The sequence below is a fragment of the Ochotona curzoniae genome, unplaced genomic scaffold (genome assembly GCF_017591425.1).
Source record: "Ochotona curzoniae isolate NIBS_2020 unplaced genomic scaffold, NIBS_Ocur_1.0 contig_2688, whole genome shotgun sequence".
NCBI lineage: Eukaryota > Metazoa > Chordata > Mammalia > Lagomorpha > Ochotonidae > Ochotona > Ochotona curzoniae.
In genome coordinates this window covers 2,879,280-2,894,583 of record NW_024465553.1, presented here as the reverse complement: position 1 = coordinate 2,894,583, position 15,304 = coordinate 2,879,280, and the positions used below count along the sequence as shown (strand labels likewise).

Here is a 15,304-nt window from a genome sequence, read left to right as displayed (position 1 = left end):
GCACATCCTGCCATCTCAGGGGACCCCAAACCTCTTGAGCTGGGGTCGGGAAGGGCAGGCAGGAGCTGAATGAATGAATGAAGAAACCGAAGAACCGATGTCCTCTGAAACTTCATTCCTCCACTCTCCAGAATCTCTATTATTTAAACGAACAAGGGCAGCTGCTTCCAGTCCCTTCCCCAGAGCGACCATAGTGCAGAAAAAGCCGCTGTGCGGCCATGCCCTGGGACGACGAGGGGCAGTGTTCCAAGGTTGCCCTGGGAGACCTCCTGGCCCGACCTGCCCATCTCTGCATAGTCAGGGAAAGACCAGGACCACGGCGAGCCATGCTGGTGCCAGGCCACATGAAGCCCCTTCAGTCACCCAGACTTGGACTTGGCAAGCCTGGGTGGCCTAAGTGAGAGGCACAGACCCAGGAAGGAGCATCCACCTGCTTGCCAGGGACTGACTGGGGCCTGCAAGACCTGGTGGCAGCAGTGGGCCATGCAAGCACTTAGAGAATCCTACGGAGCCACGGCCAGGGCCCAAGCAAAGCCACCAAGCCCTGGGCGGCAACTGAGCGACTTTCCAGAAGCCAGGATGGAGAAAACCTGGAGATTGCTAGTTTCCCTCTTAAAATATAAAGACTCAATTATCTTTGAGCAGCTTGCTTTACACATGAATTGACACATTTATTTTACAATAAATAACTGAAACTTATCTGTGTTTCCTTTACTGTTAATCTACACAGAGAAATAATAAACAGGGCTTGTCTAGCAAAATGCAACGACTGCAGTCCTCAGAATTCAATTAAGCTAAAATAATTAATGCTCCTACCCTATTAAATGACTTTACACATTTGAGCCACTGAAGTTTTATTCTTTAATCTTGCCTTTTTATTAAATAAAGGAAAAAAAGGAAGAAAAGTTAGTGCCAAAGTAGGGAGGGGAATGGGGAGTCGTGGACTAGAAAGGCATGGCCACGGCGCACAGTAAAGCAGAGCGGTCGCCCTCCGCTGACACAGCATGCAGACTGCTTTGTGCCTTTGATTAAAATAACATTTTAAATGCTTTGAACAAACATATCTGTTTAGACTTCTAAGGGATTATTTTACATATTTCTTCCAGTATAAAAAAATCCACTCGTCCTGCAGCCGAACGGAAAAGGCCGACAATACCTTTCGTCACACATGAAATAAGTGGCTGCACTGTTACATCCTGGGCAAGAAGAAAACAAATAAAAAGATAGGGGGTTGGGATGGAGTGAGGACAGAGCTGCCTGGGAGATTAACTCTGCCTTTTGTGAAATCATATTTAGCCGCTTTCCTAAACAAACCTACCCACGGGGGCCTGTAGCCTCTACTCTGGAAATTCCTCCAATGACCCGCAAAAAGCGGCACCAAGACATACAGGGGGTTCAGGTCTCCTCCGGTCAGCCCCTGTAAGGTCTGTGTGCCCCAGTCCCAAACACCCCCCCAGCAGTGTCACCGGCCCTCCTGGCACAGGGGACCGAGCCCCTTCACTGCCCAGGGCCCAGCCCTACCCCTCAGCCATTGCTCTCATCGCCCTCTGCATCTTGGAAGGACAAATTTCCCACCAGAACACTCTCCTGGCACACACCTGTAGGAATCACACTGATCCCATTATGTAGGTGGGCAAAGTGAGGCCCAAAAATCACACCTAGATTGCATCATCCTGCCTGCCTCCTGGTGGGAGGGTCCCTGCCCTGGCCTTGTGTACACAGCCCTCCCGAGTTTCCATGGGGACCAATGCACACGTTCTCCCTGCCAGCCACCTGCCTGTGCACTGCACACCCCGCAGCAACCCATGAGGAGCGCTGACCCCTCACGCCGAGACCTGCTGACAGATGGAGAAACTGAAGCTCAGACCTACAACACAGCCGAGGTCACTGGGCAGCAGGACCGGACTCCCCTGCCACAAGAACCCTGCTTTCTGGCTGCCTGTGGGCAGCACAGGCTGACTAGGGGACCCCCAGCCTGGTCTCCCCAGGCCTCCTGAGCCCAGAAGCTGACACTCTGGTTTGCAGCACTGCCTGGGTGCCAGGAGGGCAGGACCCGGGGCAAAGCTGCGGCTGAGAAGCCTGGGTGGAGAAGGGAGCCCGGGCCTGGGGCACAGGAGCCTCACACCTGCTTCTCCAGTGAGGACAGCTGCCCAGGTAGATGGCCAGCAAGTTCCCATAGCCCCCTTCCCAGGTCTGTCCTCAAGGTCACCAGGCAAGGTCAGAAGCAGCCCCTGAGGCCTCCTTTTGCAGCTGGGAAGTTGAATCCAGAGAGGGAATAGGGGTGAGCGCTCTCACTCAGCCGTGCCTACCAGATACCAACACACACACACACACTTACAGTTTCACTTCACAGTTGGGGAAACTGGGGCAGTCAAGTACTGAAGGACAGATTATGACCCGAGAGATACCAAAGCCAGGGACGCAGCCAAGACCACCAGCAAAGAGAGGGCCGACCAAACACTGTTCCCCCATTGCTGTTCTGTGCTCCAGGGCGCCTTTGGGTTAAGGGTTCCAAAGGCTAAGTCTCCTGGCCCAGATGCAAAGTATCCAGGAGGCCCAGGCCAGTCCCCTGGGGGGAGGGCGGCCTGGAGGGTGGGTCCTCGGGAAGGGTAGGCCCCAGCAGGCAGGCAGTCAGCCCAGGAGTCACCCTCTACACACACACACAGAAGCACGTAAGGCCATGGGACCCTGCGGGAGGGGTCGCAGGGTGACCCGGCAAGCGTAAGTTTCATACCTGCAATGTTCTCCTGCTTGGGACAGATGCCTTTCGTGGGCGAGAGCAGGTGCTCATCTTCGTCGGGGGTCACCTGAATCCCGACCTCCACCGGCTCGGCCACTTTCCTGAGCTCAGAGCGTGAGGAGGGCGGCGGGCTGGCCTTGTCCAGGCCCTTGTCGTAGCAGCCGGCCAGGCTACCGCCACACTGCTTCTTCTTGTGCTCTATGAAAACCAGGATGTCCCCCAGGGGGAAGTTCATCTGACACTGGCCACAGGTGAGCAGGTCAGGGTCGGGGCCAGCGAGCATCAGCCCCAGGCTGCCGGGCTCCTCTATCTCCAGACCTTCATCTTCGTCGAGGATGGCGACCTCTGCGTGATCGGCCTCTGCTGGAGACGGGGAGACAGGGGAGGGGCAGAGAAGACAGAGATGGACTTAGGCGGCCGCCAGCACCCGGCCCCCAGGCCCAACCCCGCCCCCGTGGCTGCCAGGGCTGCCAGCGGCTTCCCCTCCCCACCCTGGACAAGATGGACAAACTGAGGCTCAGCACGTGCCACTGTGGTCCCGGAAGCTGGCTCACCTCTTTCCGGCTTGCCTTGTGCACATTGTTCCTCACTGTACCCTAACAGCATACATGCCCACATCCTGGCTGCTGCCACCATCAGCAGCAGACACACCTTTCAAACTGTCCCGGGCACCCTGGGGCACCCTCAACCAAGCACACTGGGACCCAAACACCAGCATTTCGTTGAAGACTGCCCACGTGCCTGGGGAGGGCAGGGAGGCTGAACCAGCCTCCTCCCGACACCGGCCAAACACTTCCATTCATGCTTACGTCCGCCCCGTGTACACAGTCCCTACCCACATTCCTCCACCTGTGGCCGCACACCGGAAACTCAGCCGGGCGGCACAGCGGCTGGTGGCTCACACACTGGGAAAGCGACAAGTGAGCCCGGGGGCCCCAGAATACCCAGAAACAGAACACACAGAGCCAGAGACCCAGGACCGTATCAGCTGAGCCGCCAAGCCCCCATCCCGGCCACACACCCACTTCTCACCGGTTCCTCGCACTCATCCCTTCTGGCCTGGGCTAGTGGAATTTTTACTTCCGGCAAAAAGCACTTGTTTTCCAACTGCAGCTCTGCTTCTTGTGATGGGCTTTATGCTTTCTTGTTTCTTTAGCAGTCAAACTATTTCTTCCTCCCCACCCCTTCCTCTTTCTTTTTTTTTAATTGTAGGGAGCACAAAATATTTTGAAACTCATAAATGTCTCTCAAGGCAACAACCCCTTGCGTCAGCCAGAAGTAGCCTAAATAAAGGGGCGAGGATACACAGGGAACCCCCTCCTCCCTACAAGGGGCTTGAACACATTGAGGCTACAATTTTTCCAAAGTCAAGGTAGTAGCCATCAGGCAAAAGGCACAAAAGGCAGGATCTTCAGAGACCTGGGCACAGGCCATGGGAGCGGGTGGACAGAACCTAAGCCAGATCAGGCACAGGAAGAGACACTGGATGCCCCAGAAGGATGGCAAGGAGAAAAAATATATTCCGTGGCCATGGAGTTAGGGATGGGCCAGAGCCAAAAAACAGATAATTTAAGGAAAAAAATGCTGTGACATCCTCCACGCTCCAGATTTTCTGAGCGTGAGCTCCTGCAGGGCCCACAAGAGTACCCCCAGTACAAAACGTGTCTGTGTGGCCAGGGAGCAGCGTGGCTCTGGCCGGGAAGGGAGAGCGTGCCTGTGGCTCCCACAGAGCAGAGGGGGCCCTCAGGGAACTCCGAGGAGCACCCCGCAGCCCAGGGCACCCTCACACCCTTCTCCAACAACAACAACAAGAAAGAACCGACAAGGTAGAGGCAGCCCGCACAAAGCCGGTCTCAGAAACCATTAATTACACTTGAACAAGAAACCCGAGTTTACTTAAAAAGGAGTTGGAAGACAATGCTACGTAATTAATTTACCAATTTATTTTATGAAAAGATGCTTTGCTCTGGTTAAAACATAATCACAGCCTTGCCGACGCACAGCCACGGTGGTTCGAGGGGGTGCCCAGGTCCCGGGGACGGTTGTCAGAATGCAAAAGGCAATTATTCCATGCCTCCTTTCCCTTTAATGATCTAGCATTGAGCAATACTGTTGATATTGAAAAGCTCGCACCTTTAATTACCAATTACATATACGTTTCCGAAGACAGAGGAGAGGGTTAGAACGGTTGTTTAGAAATATAAGGATGCATTGTACACCACCGTTTGCAAAGAAGGGCCACTAATAAACGGGAGGGGGTGTCAAAATATTGTTTTGTCCAAGAATTAAAAACAGAGGCACAAAGGAAATGAGCTGAGAAAAGGGACAAAAACGAAATCGACAGTTCACACGGGGACTAGGGCGAGGCTCCAGCCCTGGCACCGCATGCTCAAGGCCACGGTCACATCCACAGAGCCTTCCAGAAAAGCCAAACATCAACACAGCCCCGCTCCCGACCCGGTCTCCCCTCCCTCTCCGGGGACTGACAGGGGCTTTGTTTTCTGGTTTGATCTTTGGTGTACTTTTTATTGCCTCTCGTTAACTTTCTCAGCCACATCTGCCCTCCCGGCTGGGAATCCCAGAACACGGGAGGAGCTGCTGCCTGCTCTGAGGGTTCGCGCCACATCCTTGCAAATTCGCTTTCTAATCCCAAGGAGAGACAGCCCAGTGCTAAGATTTGCAAAGATCACAGTCGCCACTTCTCCCCGAGCAGCCCCCACTCCTCTTTGGCCAAGGTGCTACACCAACATTTTTTTTTTCCCCCTTTGGTGAAATCTTTTCTTTCTTCCCACAGCCTCTGTCTGCTAGCACCAGGAACCAAGTGAGAAGGTCTCCACTGGCTTTGACGCTACAGTGATTCGCATTTCTACAGCTATGTCACCCGCCAAACTGGGGAGCCAGGCTCCCACCCCACAGCCTCTGCTGCCCAGCTCCACCACGGCTGCATGCTGGGCTCTCAAAGCCGCCGCCTCCCAGCGCAGGGAGCTGAGTCTCAGAGGGTAAGACATGAAAACAAAAGCAAAAACAAAACAAAAACGTCCCTCCCCCTGGAACGACAGGCAAGAGCCTCTTCACCCAGCTCCCAGTGAAGGCTTTCTGTTCCTGCTGCCTGGGCTGGGAGCGGGGCTTTGGGGCTTTGACCTCCTGCATGCCATGCTGCCGAGGGAAATGGCAGTGGCACCCCCCCCCATCCTCATGCAACACAGCCAACCTGGACACCAAATCCAGCCAACTTGGGGGTCAGAGTGAGTGGGCCCCAGCAGCTGCGTTGATCTGAAAGTGCCCACACGGGCCTTCAGAGACACCCCAGAGAATGCGGTTTCATTTCCGCTGGCAGGCGGCAACCAACCTGGGTGGAGGGTGTGTGTGTGTGTGTGTGTGTGTGCGCGCACGCATGCACGCCCCTTCCTAGAACTGTATCAACAATCAAGAAATCCAAGCAGATAGAGTGCCTGGGCCAAGCCCCGAACAGGCAAGGTGTTCGGCCAGCCGCCTTCCCGCGGCCTCCAGAGCCCTGCGCACCAGGCCCCTGCTCTCCTGGGCAGACTAGCCCAAGCTGCCACCCAGAGACAAGACAAATCCCGCCTCTCCGGCCCCTCCTGCAGTCCAGTCTGGCCAACTCGGGCCTCGCAGAGTCAAGGTGAGGATGGGGGTTTTGCTTCTGTGAAAAGCAAACCAAGAGTCAGGCAGCCCCGCTAAACACTGCTGATGTCGGTACACTCCACGCCGAACAGAGCCAAGCGATTGCTAAAGTGTGTGACAAGGAAAAAGCAACGGATGCGGCAGGCAACATGTTCAAACGTCAGATATCAGAGGACCGGGCCGAGTTCTGAAATGTTCAACCCTAAAATGCATGTGTGAACAGACACACATTTACACACGCACGTGCGTGCACACACGAGCTAGAATTTCTTTTACAACAAAACCACATTTTATTTACAAGGTTCAGCCCCCTCAGCTGGTAAGTGCATTTGGAAGCAATGAAATCAGGCTCTACAAATAATATGGACATCGTTGTTAACTGGAGGGGAAACCCTTGATCCTTAGACAAACTTCCCATGTCTCAGCTTGGCTGGGAAGGAAGTGGGAGAAGGCGGAAACGGGGAAACACCCTTCGTGCCGGCTCGGCCGAGCAGTTCCCGGCAGTTGCAGAGGCTCCGCGTGGCCTGACCTGGGGGAGCTGCTCCCACATGCAGGGCCCCAGGAGCTCCCCCTGTCCACGTCCTACTCTAATAAATGCCCTTGCACCTGTCCTGCAGTCAAGAAGCCAGCCACCTGCTGTGCCCAGAGCTCAGTGTGGTGTGTGCGTGCCACACACAGCGTACGTGTGCATGGCCACACGCGTGTGCACTGCTACATCAGTGTCATCGCCACACACGTACACCCGTGTTCTGCTGCACACGAGCTCAGCCACCCCTCCACCCTCCACCGATTCAAGTCCATTTCTCTCATGTCTAAGCCACGATGTTTTAGGAAAAGCAAAGAGTCCTTGCTTCGGGTGGATAACAGGGGTGGGAGGACAGGGCAAGGATGTGGAAAAGGAGTGCCATGCTTAAAATCGTGTGCCACCAACGTCACGGCCCCTGTGTTTACAAGAAGTGCTCTGCAGCCACCCGCCACAGCCCCGCATCCGACTGCAGACCTGACACCTGCTTCCTACGAACGAGTTTGCCTGCGAGGCCGAGCTCCCCAGTCATCCGCTCCCCACTCTGCCAGTCCGCACTCAGGGAGGGGCGAGGCTGGTGACATGGGAGCCACCAACACACACACACACACACACACACACACACACACACACACACTCGGCAGAGCCCAGCACTCTTCCGAGCTGCCATCAATTTTTAATTTATTGGATCCCAGGGAAAATAACAACCGTGGGGAGGGGGGAAGAGGAGGGGAGGATGGGAGAGAGCAGGAATCAATTCTTGGTGAAGAAAATAATCTACGGCCACGTGACGCTGAGAGGAGGGAGAGACGTTTTATGAAGTTCTCCTAACGGAGGGGATAATGAAGCCGCCGAGCATCCGAGGCGGCACGTGTTGGGAGGAGGTCCACACGGCCCTGGCGGGATGGGCCACGTGCCGGCGGGGAAGGACACAGCCAGGCAGGACCCCAAGCAGGCAGCATGGCACCCAGGATCCCTCTCGCCACTGCCCACCTGGAGGGAGGAGCCCAGCCTGTCCCAGGTGTCACAGACTGAACCCTCCCCAGAGATGCCTGCATGTCGCCGCCGCCGCACCACCAGACCCCGTCTGCTCGGTGCCCAGCACAGAGCACACATCACAAAATGTAACCATCGCCATTTCTGACATCTGGGTACGGGTCTTTCCCAAAAAGCGGACAAGGGCCCAGCTGACCAGGCGGCAGGCCCAGTCACTTTGAGCCTGGCCTGAGCTCCAGGAAGCCCTAGATGGAGGAGGCTGTGGTGGGCAAGGACTTGCTCGGGTGATGTGCCCCTGCAGAACTCCAGCCTGGTGTCAGGCTCTCACCAAACTCAGAGCAGGAGAAAGAACAAATGAATCAAGAAAGGAACACCCAGGGGCACCTGCAGACCCTGGCCAAAAGGCGACACGCGAAAAGCTAAGTGCGGAAAATGGTGTGACCTATGTCGTGAGAAATAAAAGAGTGGCTTTAGCGGACAAGCCTTGTCGTCACCCAGAAGTCCTTCTGAACACGACCAGCTCCCTGCGACCTGTGGACGCCGCACCGGGCTGGGAAGGCTGTGGCCCGGAAGCCGGCTGGGAGGCCCAGAGGAGAGCTCTGAGCGAGCGCCAGGCTTTTCCCAAGGTGCTAAGGGGAAGACAAGAAAGACCAGCCGACTCCAGCTCAGATTCTCACCGACAGGCAACAAACTCACCTCGTTTCCGAGGTGGGAATTGAAGCAGGACCTCCTCCCGCCCCTCTTGGTTTTTAAGCTCCTAGCCAGGCATGCTTGTCCCAGGCACATGTCAGTCACACGGATGCTCCATGGCTTGAGTCAGTTCGTGCCCGTTCTAGCAGAGAACGCTCCAGTAGCCATCACACACCTACCTTTTCAGTGGAAGGGGGTCATATAAAGCTACATAAAGCAGAGGATCTCTCCCCTTTTCTAGTTCTTTTTTTTTTCTTTTACTTTGAAGTGACTTCATTTTGAACTGTCTGGGACCTCACCTCAGGCACCAGAGCACAAGCCAGCTAAGTCATCACCGAAGCTCACGCTCCGCTGTAACAGGGCATGAATTTCTTTCCATTTCAGCAACTATACAAAGAACGTGCCCTTGTGTCAAGAAGACAGGCCAAGTCCCCGAGACCAGGCCCGATTCACCGAGCCACGCTTCACGGCACTTTTGCCATGTTCTACACACACACACACACACACACACACACACACACGTGGCAGACACAGGGTGTCCCTGCCTCCAAGTGTTCCCCAATAGTCTGCGAGGCAGGATCCTGGACAGACAGCAGGGGAGACTGGGACAGCTCTCCCAGGGCCTGCAAGCCGGGCAAGGACAGGCTCATGGGAGTGAGGAAGCGACTGCTCAGAAGTGACAAAGCCACTCTCGGCAGCGGGAAGACACAGCATTCACTCCCAGCATCCTCCTGGGCCCGCGCCCACCCCTCTGCAGGCACCAACGTGCGTTCACCGCAGAGCCTTCAGAGAAGGCTGCACAGCCGGCCCCAGGAAACGGGCCGCGTGCTGCCCTGCACAGCCACCCCAGATGTGACCGGCAGCAACCTGCAGGCCAGGGTCCTTGGAGACTGTGGGCCAAAACGTAGCCCTCTGCTGCCCTGCAATGCCAGAGCCCCCAGAGGCGGCGCAGCCGCCCCCACCCTGCCCGTTCCCACACTCTGTGCTTATGCAGCGTTAGATCCATGGCTCTCTATAGCCAGCGAGAACTCCCCCCGCGGCCAGTCCCCCACCAAGTTCCAAGGCCAAGGGCTGGGCATTTCTGATTTAAAAAAAAAAAAAAGAGGAAAATTTGCTACAGCCTCGAAGCCACCACCGAGCCCCAAGCCGCCCAGGTGCCCGAGGTGTCCGGCCACAGCGGCTTGCACGCTCACAGCCAGCTGGGTGCAAACCCTCAGCGAACTGGAGAGATGATGAGATAAATTGCGGGGCTCAGGACAGAGAGCAAAGGCTCTTTCCCCGGCTGGTGACGGCGTTCGGCTTTTGTCTGACTGAATTTATTTCTCTTTCAGGTTAGAAAAAACAGCTTTTCTATCGCGGGCTAGGGCTCCTGAGCTCAGATGGGAAGGCTCGGGGCGGCTGCGATGCGAACCCTAGGGAGAGAAGCTACAAGGGATCCAGCCATCCAAGGTCCCTAGACACTGAGTTACCCCACGCACAGGGAGAAACAACCTCCTCCGAAGCCAGGAGGACAGCCGCCGCCGTGTGGGGTGAAAGGCACGGATCAGCGTTGGCTGTGGCAAGCTGGCACCCCTTCCAAACCAACTCCATGGGTTCTTTGCTCTGGCGTTTTCTGTCTTTAGGGAACAGGACCACAGGCAGGACACCTAATCAATGGAATTGAGATTCCAAGGTTGTCCATTTGGAGCTAACACAATTCCCCAAAGCTGCTTTCAGGTCTAGGACAAGCCAGGGACAAGTCAGGGAAGACAGCACACACACAGCATCGCTGCCTTATACACAAAGCGTGCACCCCTTCTCCCAGTGAGCCCCCACGTCAGGGGACCACAGACTGACCCAGGAAAACAATTTTAGTGATTTAAAAAAAAAAAAAGGCGATGAAAGAAAAGGTCTCATCTACCGAGGGAAGCTTACAGAAGAAAAAGAGATCTCTCAGAGTTGCTTCCCGTTTCGCCCGGCACGAACCTCGGCAGGAAAATCGGCATTGCAACTTGGCAGCCCAGGCGTTCCTAGGCAAGCTGCGGCTGCTGCTGCAAGCCCGGCCCGGCCATCCTCAAGACACGGGCACCGAGCGCCCCCTAGCCGCCGAGCGCCGGCCCAGGCTCCCAGACACCCGACTCAAAGTTTATTTTGGAAAGTATTTTATCACAAGCAACATAGAAGGCAAAGCAAGCAAGATAGGAGATGAAAGGGGGATAAGTGGCGGCGGGCGCGAGCCGTGCTTCAGGCTGAGAAAGCGCCCGGAGCTGAGTCCGATAAGGTGCTAGGAGCTGGAGCAGGGCACCCTCAGAACCTGCAAATCGCCAGGCCTGCTGGCTTCCTTCCGTACTCCCACCGGGCTCACCTGGCACAGAGTCCTAATCACTGCCCAGTGCACCTTCCCTTCGGTGGAGGGAGCCCCGCTCAGAGGGTGGCACAGCACCGTACCCCACCATCTAAGCCCACCTCCCTCTGTGTGGTCACGGCATATGCTGCACACCGCTGCATTCGCTCCAAGACTGGTTCTTCTGACACAAAAATATGTGGAGGGCCAGACAGAAACCACTGGAGACCCACGAGGCTCAGGCAGCCAGCAGCCTCCCCACCCCCTGCCAAACAAGAGAGATGCCTCTGGGCATAATGTACTGGGGGGGAGGGGAAGTACCCTTTAAAAATATTAGGGCTTGTTAAATTATGCTCATGGCTGTTTTCTCTCAGGTGTGAATTACAAATGAATAAAACCCGCCTGGCCTAACACCTTGGATGCACACATTTGTATTCTCCCGTGGAATTGGAGCAGCTGGCTTGCATCACACTTCTAATGATATGGGGTTCCCTTCTGTGCCGCATGGCACACTCAAAGCCTGCCTCCCCAGCAGCCACCGCCAACAGGAACTAAAGGGCCCAGCACCTCGGGAAGCTGATCCGGCCCAGTGTGGAAGGCCCAGTGGACGCTCAGAGACGCACTGTCCACGCTCCATGCTCCCCGCTCCCCAGAGCGAGCCGGGATCAAGGCAGGCACGGCCGCCTTCGGAAGGTACAGCTAGAGCAAGACAGCCGTGAGGCACACAACTCGCCTAACTTCTGCGCCGGAGCTGGAGCCCCTGGCTGTTTTGCACCGTCGTGGATTCATACCACGCAGCCCTCACTTCGGAAGGACGGCTGCTCTGCTGGGGGTTAGGGAGTGACCACGGACACCACCTGTGTGCAGCTGCTCCCAGAAGCCTCGGGCTACCCACCCCTCCACCCTGGACTTGCACTCTGCCTTACTCCCCTCCCCACACCCCAGGCCTGGCTGCCTGGCTGCCTGGCTGCCTGGCTGCCTGGCAGACCATGGCCTTCACCCTATGCCTGGTCAGCCACCAGCCCCTTGCCTCCCCACTCCCCTGTTGTCCCTGTGCCATGTTGTTTGTTTTTAATAGCTGTGTCTGTCCTGACTTTCAAAGCTATCTCCATCTGGGTCAAGCGTTCTGAAACAAACCAGACCCCACAGCTTCGTCTGCAGCTGTCCCCACACTCCCTCTGCTGCCGCTTCGTCACCCCACCATCACTGTCGCTGCAGATACGGTCAGCCCTTCGGGGAGCCCTTCTCCCCCACCTGCACCTCCCAGGAACACCGCGGCCCTCCCCGGAGCCCCCATCCTCCAGGGGCAAAGTCGCCAGTGCTGTTGGCTGCCCTTGAGTGCCGGGCCTGGCTCTGGGTTGCATCATCCCTGAGAAGCTGAAGCGACAGCCCCAAGGCCCGCCGCCACCCAGCTGCCAGCCACCCAGGGCTCTGAGTGGGCTCCATCACAGATCTCCTGAGAGATGCCTGACTGGGGGCCGCCAGGGCTCCAGGACATGCTAACTCCACCACTCTGCCTCCTTCACACGTAGGACGGCCCTGTAGACTTGTGGCTGCTTTGTCTCCTACCTGCTTGCTTTGGTTCACAAATGGCCTCATCTGAAAACTGCCTGGGCCCAGCTCCCTGCCTCAGCCCTGCCCCAAGCCAGCGCTCTGGCCTGTGTGTCCCCCTATGCCCGCTCTTCTCTACGCCTTGCTTTTCCCTCCCTGACATGGCTTTCCCCTGATTAAGGAGTCTGAGAGAAACAGAACCAATACAGGTGGGCTATGCAACACCAGGCACCCCTCGCCCCCAGTCCCAGCTGCCACGGGTGCCTTCTGCCCAGGGCTCCCTCCGGCTGGCCCAGCAGTGCCAGGAAACTGGAAAGCAAACCGAGGCGAACCTACCTGCCTGTCCCTGTGCTGCACGAGGGCACCCTGCTCTGCCGCAGCCGGCGGCTCCCCTTCCCCGGCTCCCCCACGCTTCCCCCTCCTCAAAAACCACCTCTGTAATAGACAGAGGCTCCGGGGGCAAAACTGTCTCCTGCAGAAATCAGTATCTACACACACAGTCTTCTTAGCAGCCACCCCTTGCCAGAGGGGAGGGAGTTTGGAGTAAGTACCAGGCCGGCCGAGGCATCAGACTGTCAGCTGGGGACCTTCTGAATCCAAGAAGCCTCAAATCAGGATGCAAAAAAATTTCCTCTCAAATGCAACCAGCAAGTCTGTGATGTTACAATTAAAAAAAAAAAAAGAAAAGAAAGAAAGGAAAGAAAAGGAAAGCGAAGCCCTCTCCCCTCCTTGAGAAACAGCATCCTTCTAGGAAGCAAACCCATTTTCCTATGTCTTCCTCTTCCCCAAAACATAAGGAATAATAAATTCACAAATTCTTACTAATGTGTCTGGTGCAACAAAGGAGCGACCACGGCCACAGCAATTGCTCCAAACAGATGGCTCCCAATGCTTGGATTTCGGAGGAGGGGAGAACCCCATTATATATTTATTTATTTATTTAAATTTTTTAAAATATAACATAAATATTCGGCCCTCGACCGCCAGGCAGCCAGTCCTCGGCCGGGGCTGCGCGCAGCAGTCTCCAGCTTGTCGCGGGTAGCCCGGCCCCAGCCCAGAGCGGAGCCCGGAGCTTTTGCAGGAACACCACCTGGATGGCACCCAGAGGATATTTTATTTCTATTGCAATTTAAAAAAAAAAAAAAATAGCCACGGCGACTCAGGCGCCCCGCGCGCGAGAGGACGGCGGAGAAAGGCTCCCGGAGGATCAGCAGGGCGAAGCAGCAGCCAGCCGATCTTCCCGGGGCTGCCCAGCGGGGGCTGGCGGGCTCCCCTGCTAACCCCGCACCTGGGTGGCCGGCGCTAGCTCTCCCCATTCCTAAACAGACCCAACTTGGCAGGGAGAAGCGGCCGCGTGCTGCCCGGCTGCCGGACTTTGCGCGCTTCGCCTCTCAGGAAATCCACCCGGCCTGAGCCCAGGGATGCCCGCCGCGCCCTGCCTCGCTCGTTCGGCCGGGGAAGAGGAGAGATACGGCGACTCGAAGATGCAAAGAAGCCTGCCGGCTGAAGCGTAGGGGGGGGGGTCCTTTTTTTTTTTTTTAAGAGCGCATCCGTCTCTTCCCACTCCTGACAACCCTTTTTTTCCCCCAACACACACCTTGCAGCGCGCATTTTTTTCAACCCCGTTCCCCCCACCTTCTTCTCGGAGTAGGAACATGGGGGGGTGGGGAAGAAGGCAAGATCATCCCAGGAGACCGGCGGAGATGAGGAGGGGGCGCGAGAGCGCGCTTAGCTGCCGCGCAGCTGGATTCTTGTGCAAATAGCAAGAACCAGGGACAGAAAGGCGGCTGCCGAGTCCTCCGACCGGCGGGGCCAGCGCCCTCCAGGCCGAGCGCCGCAACCGGGAACCCGGAGCCTGCGGCCACCCCACGCCTGCGGATCCCCGGGCCCGCGGCGCACCCCGCACTCCTCCGCCCGCGCCGTCAGCGCGGACCCACGCGCTCGCCAACTTTTCCCCACTTCCCGGCTCCCCCCTCCCCCTCGGCTCCCCCAGCCCCCTCCTCCTCCTCTCCAATCCCCGCCACCAGCGCCGCTGCCGCCACACACGCCGCGCGGAGGAGCGAGCGTCCGGCCGGGCTCGGCGCGCGCGCACGCACACACACACACACACACACACACCCCTCCTCCAGCCCGCGCGCCCCCTCCCCGGCCCGCAGCCGGGTCTGCAGGCCCCTCCGGCCGGAGGCGCGTCTGGCTGCAAAGAAACTTTCCTATGGCCCCCCGGCCCCTACCACGCTCCAGGCCGCCCCAGCCAAGCCCGCAGCGGCCCCCGCACGCGGCCCGGCACGGCACGGCCTGGCCCGGCTCAGTGTCCCCAGCCCCAGGCGCCCGGAGCCCCATCCTCCGGCCCCTGGCGCGCACGCCGCAAACACTTACGCGTGATGAGCTCCCTCTGGGACAAGTGCTGCGGGTTGCCCTGTTTGCGGCGGGACATTGCCCCGGCATCTATTCTGGCATCGCCCGGAGAGCTGCACCGATGGGGGCCGGGGGAGGGGTCCGAGCCGCCGCCGCCGCCGCCGCTGCCGCCGCGCCTCCTCCTCTGCCCGGGTTGCTGTTTTTTTCCCCTTCCTCTCCTGCCCTCTCTTCCTCCTCCTCTTCTTCTTCTTTATTTTGCTCTTCTTTCTTTGCTGTTTTTTGTTTTGTTTGCAAAAAGAAAAAGAGCAGAAGAAAAACACCAAAAAATCTTCCAATTTAGAAACTGAGAAAAGGAAAAAAACAAAAAAGCCGCTGCCACTGCTGCTGCTGACCGCGTACTGGCTGGTTTCTTTTAAAAATATGTTCTTTTGAAGGAAAAAAAAAATCTCTTACACTCCTTCAAACTGCTTGGCTCCGTGGACTT

At 57.1% G+C, this 15,304-nt stretch overlaps 1 protein-coding gene across 5 annotated transcripts in view; it reads right to left on the bottom strand.

Moving 5' to 3' along the window:
* BCL11B (BAF chromatin remodeling complex subunit BCL11B) overlaps window positions 1-15,020 on the bottom strand; it is a 76,474-nt gene extending 61,454 nt beyond the window's left edge. For 2 of the 5 annotated variants that reach the window (XM_040975077.1, XM_040975079.1), the window contains exons 1-2: window positions 14,842-15,020; window positions 2,735-3,103 (exon numbers count right to left, since the gene is read on the bottom strand). In XM_040975077.1, the coding sequence (XP_040831011.1) occupies window positions 2,735-3,103; window positions 14,842-14,899 (427 nt within the window). In that variant the 5' untranslated portion in view covers window positions 14,900-15,020. The remainder of the gene's footprint in view (window positions 1-2,734; window positions 3,104-14,841) is intronic. The other 3 variants (XM_040975078.1, XM_040975080.1, XM_040975081.1) reach the window with 2 other exon arrangements.
* Between the last annotated feature and the right edge of the window lie 284 nt (window positions 15,021-15,304).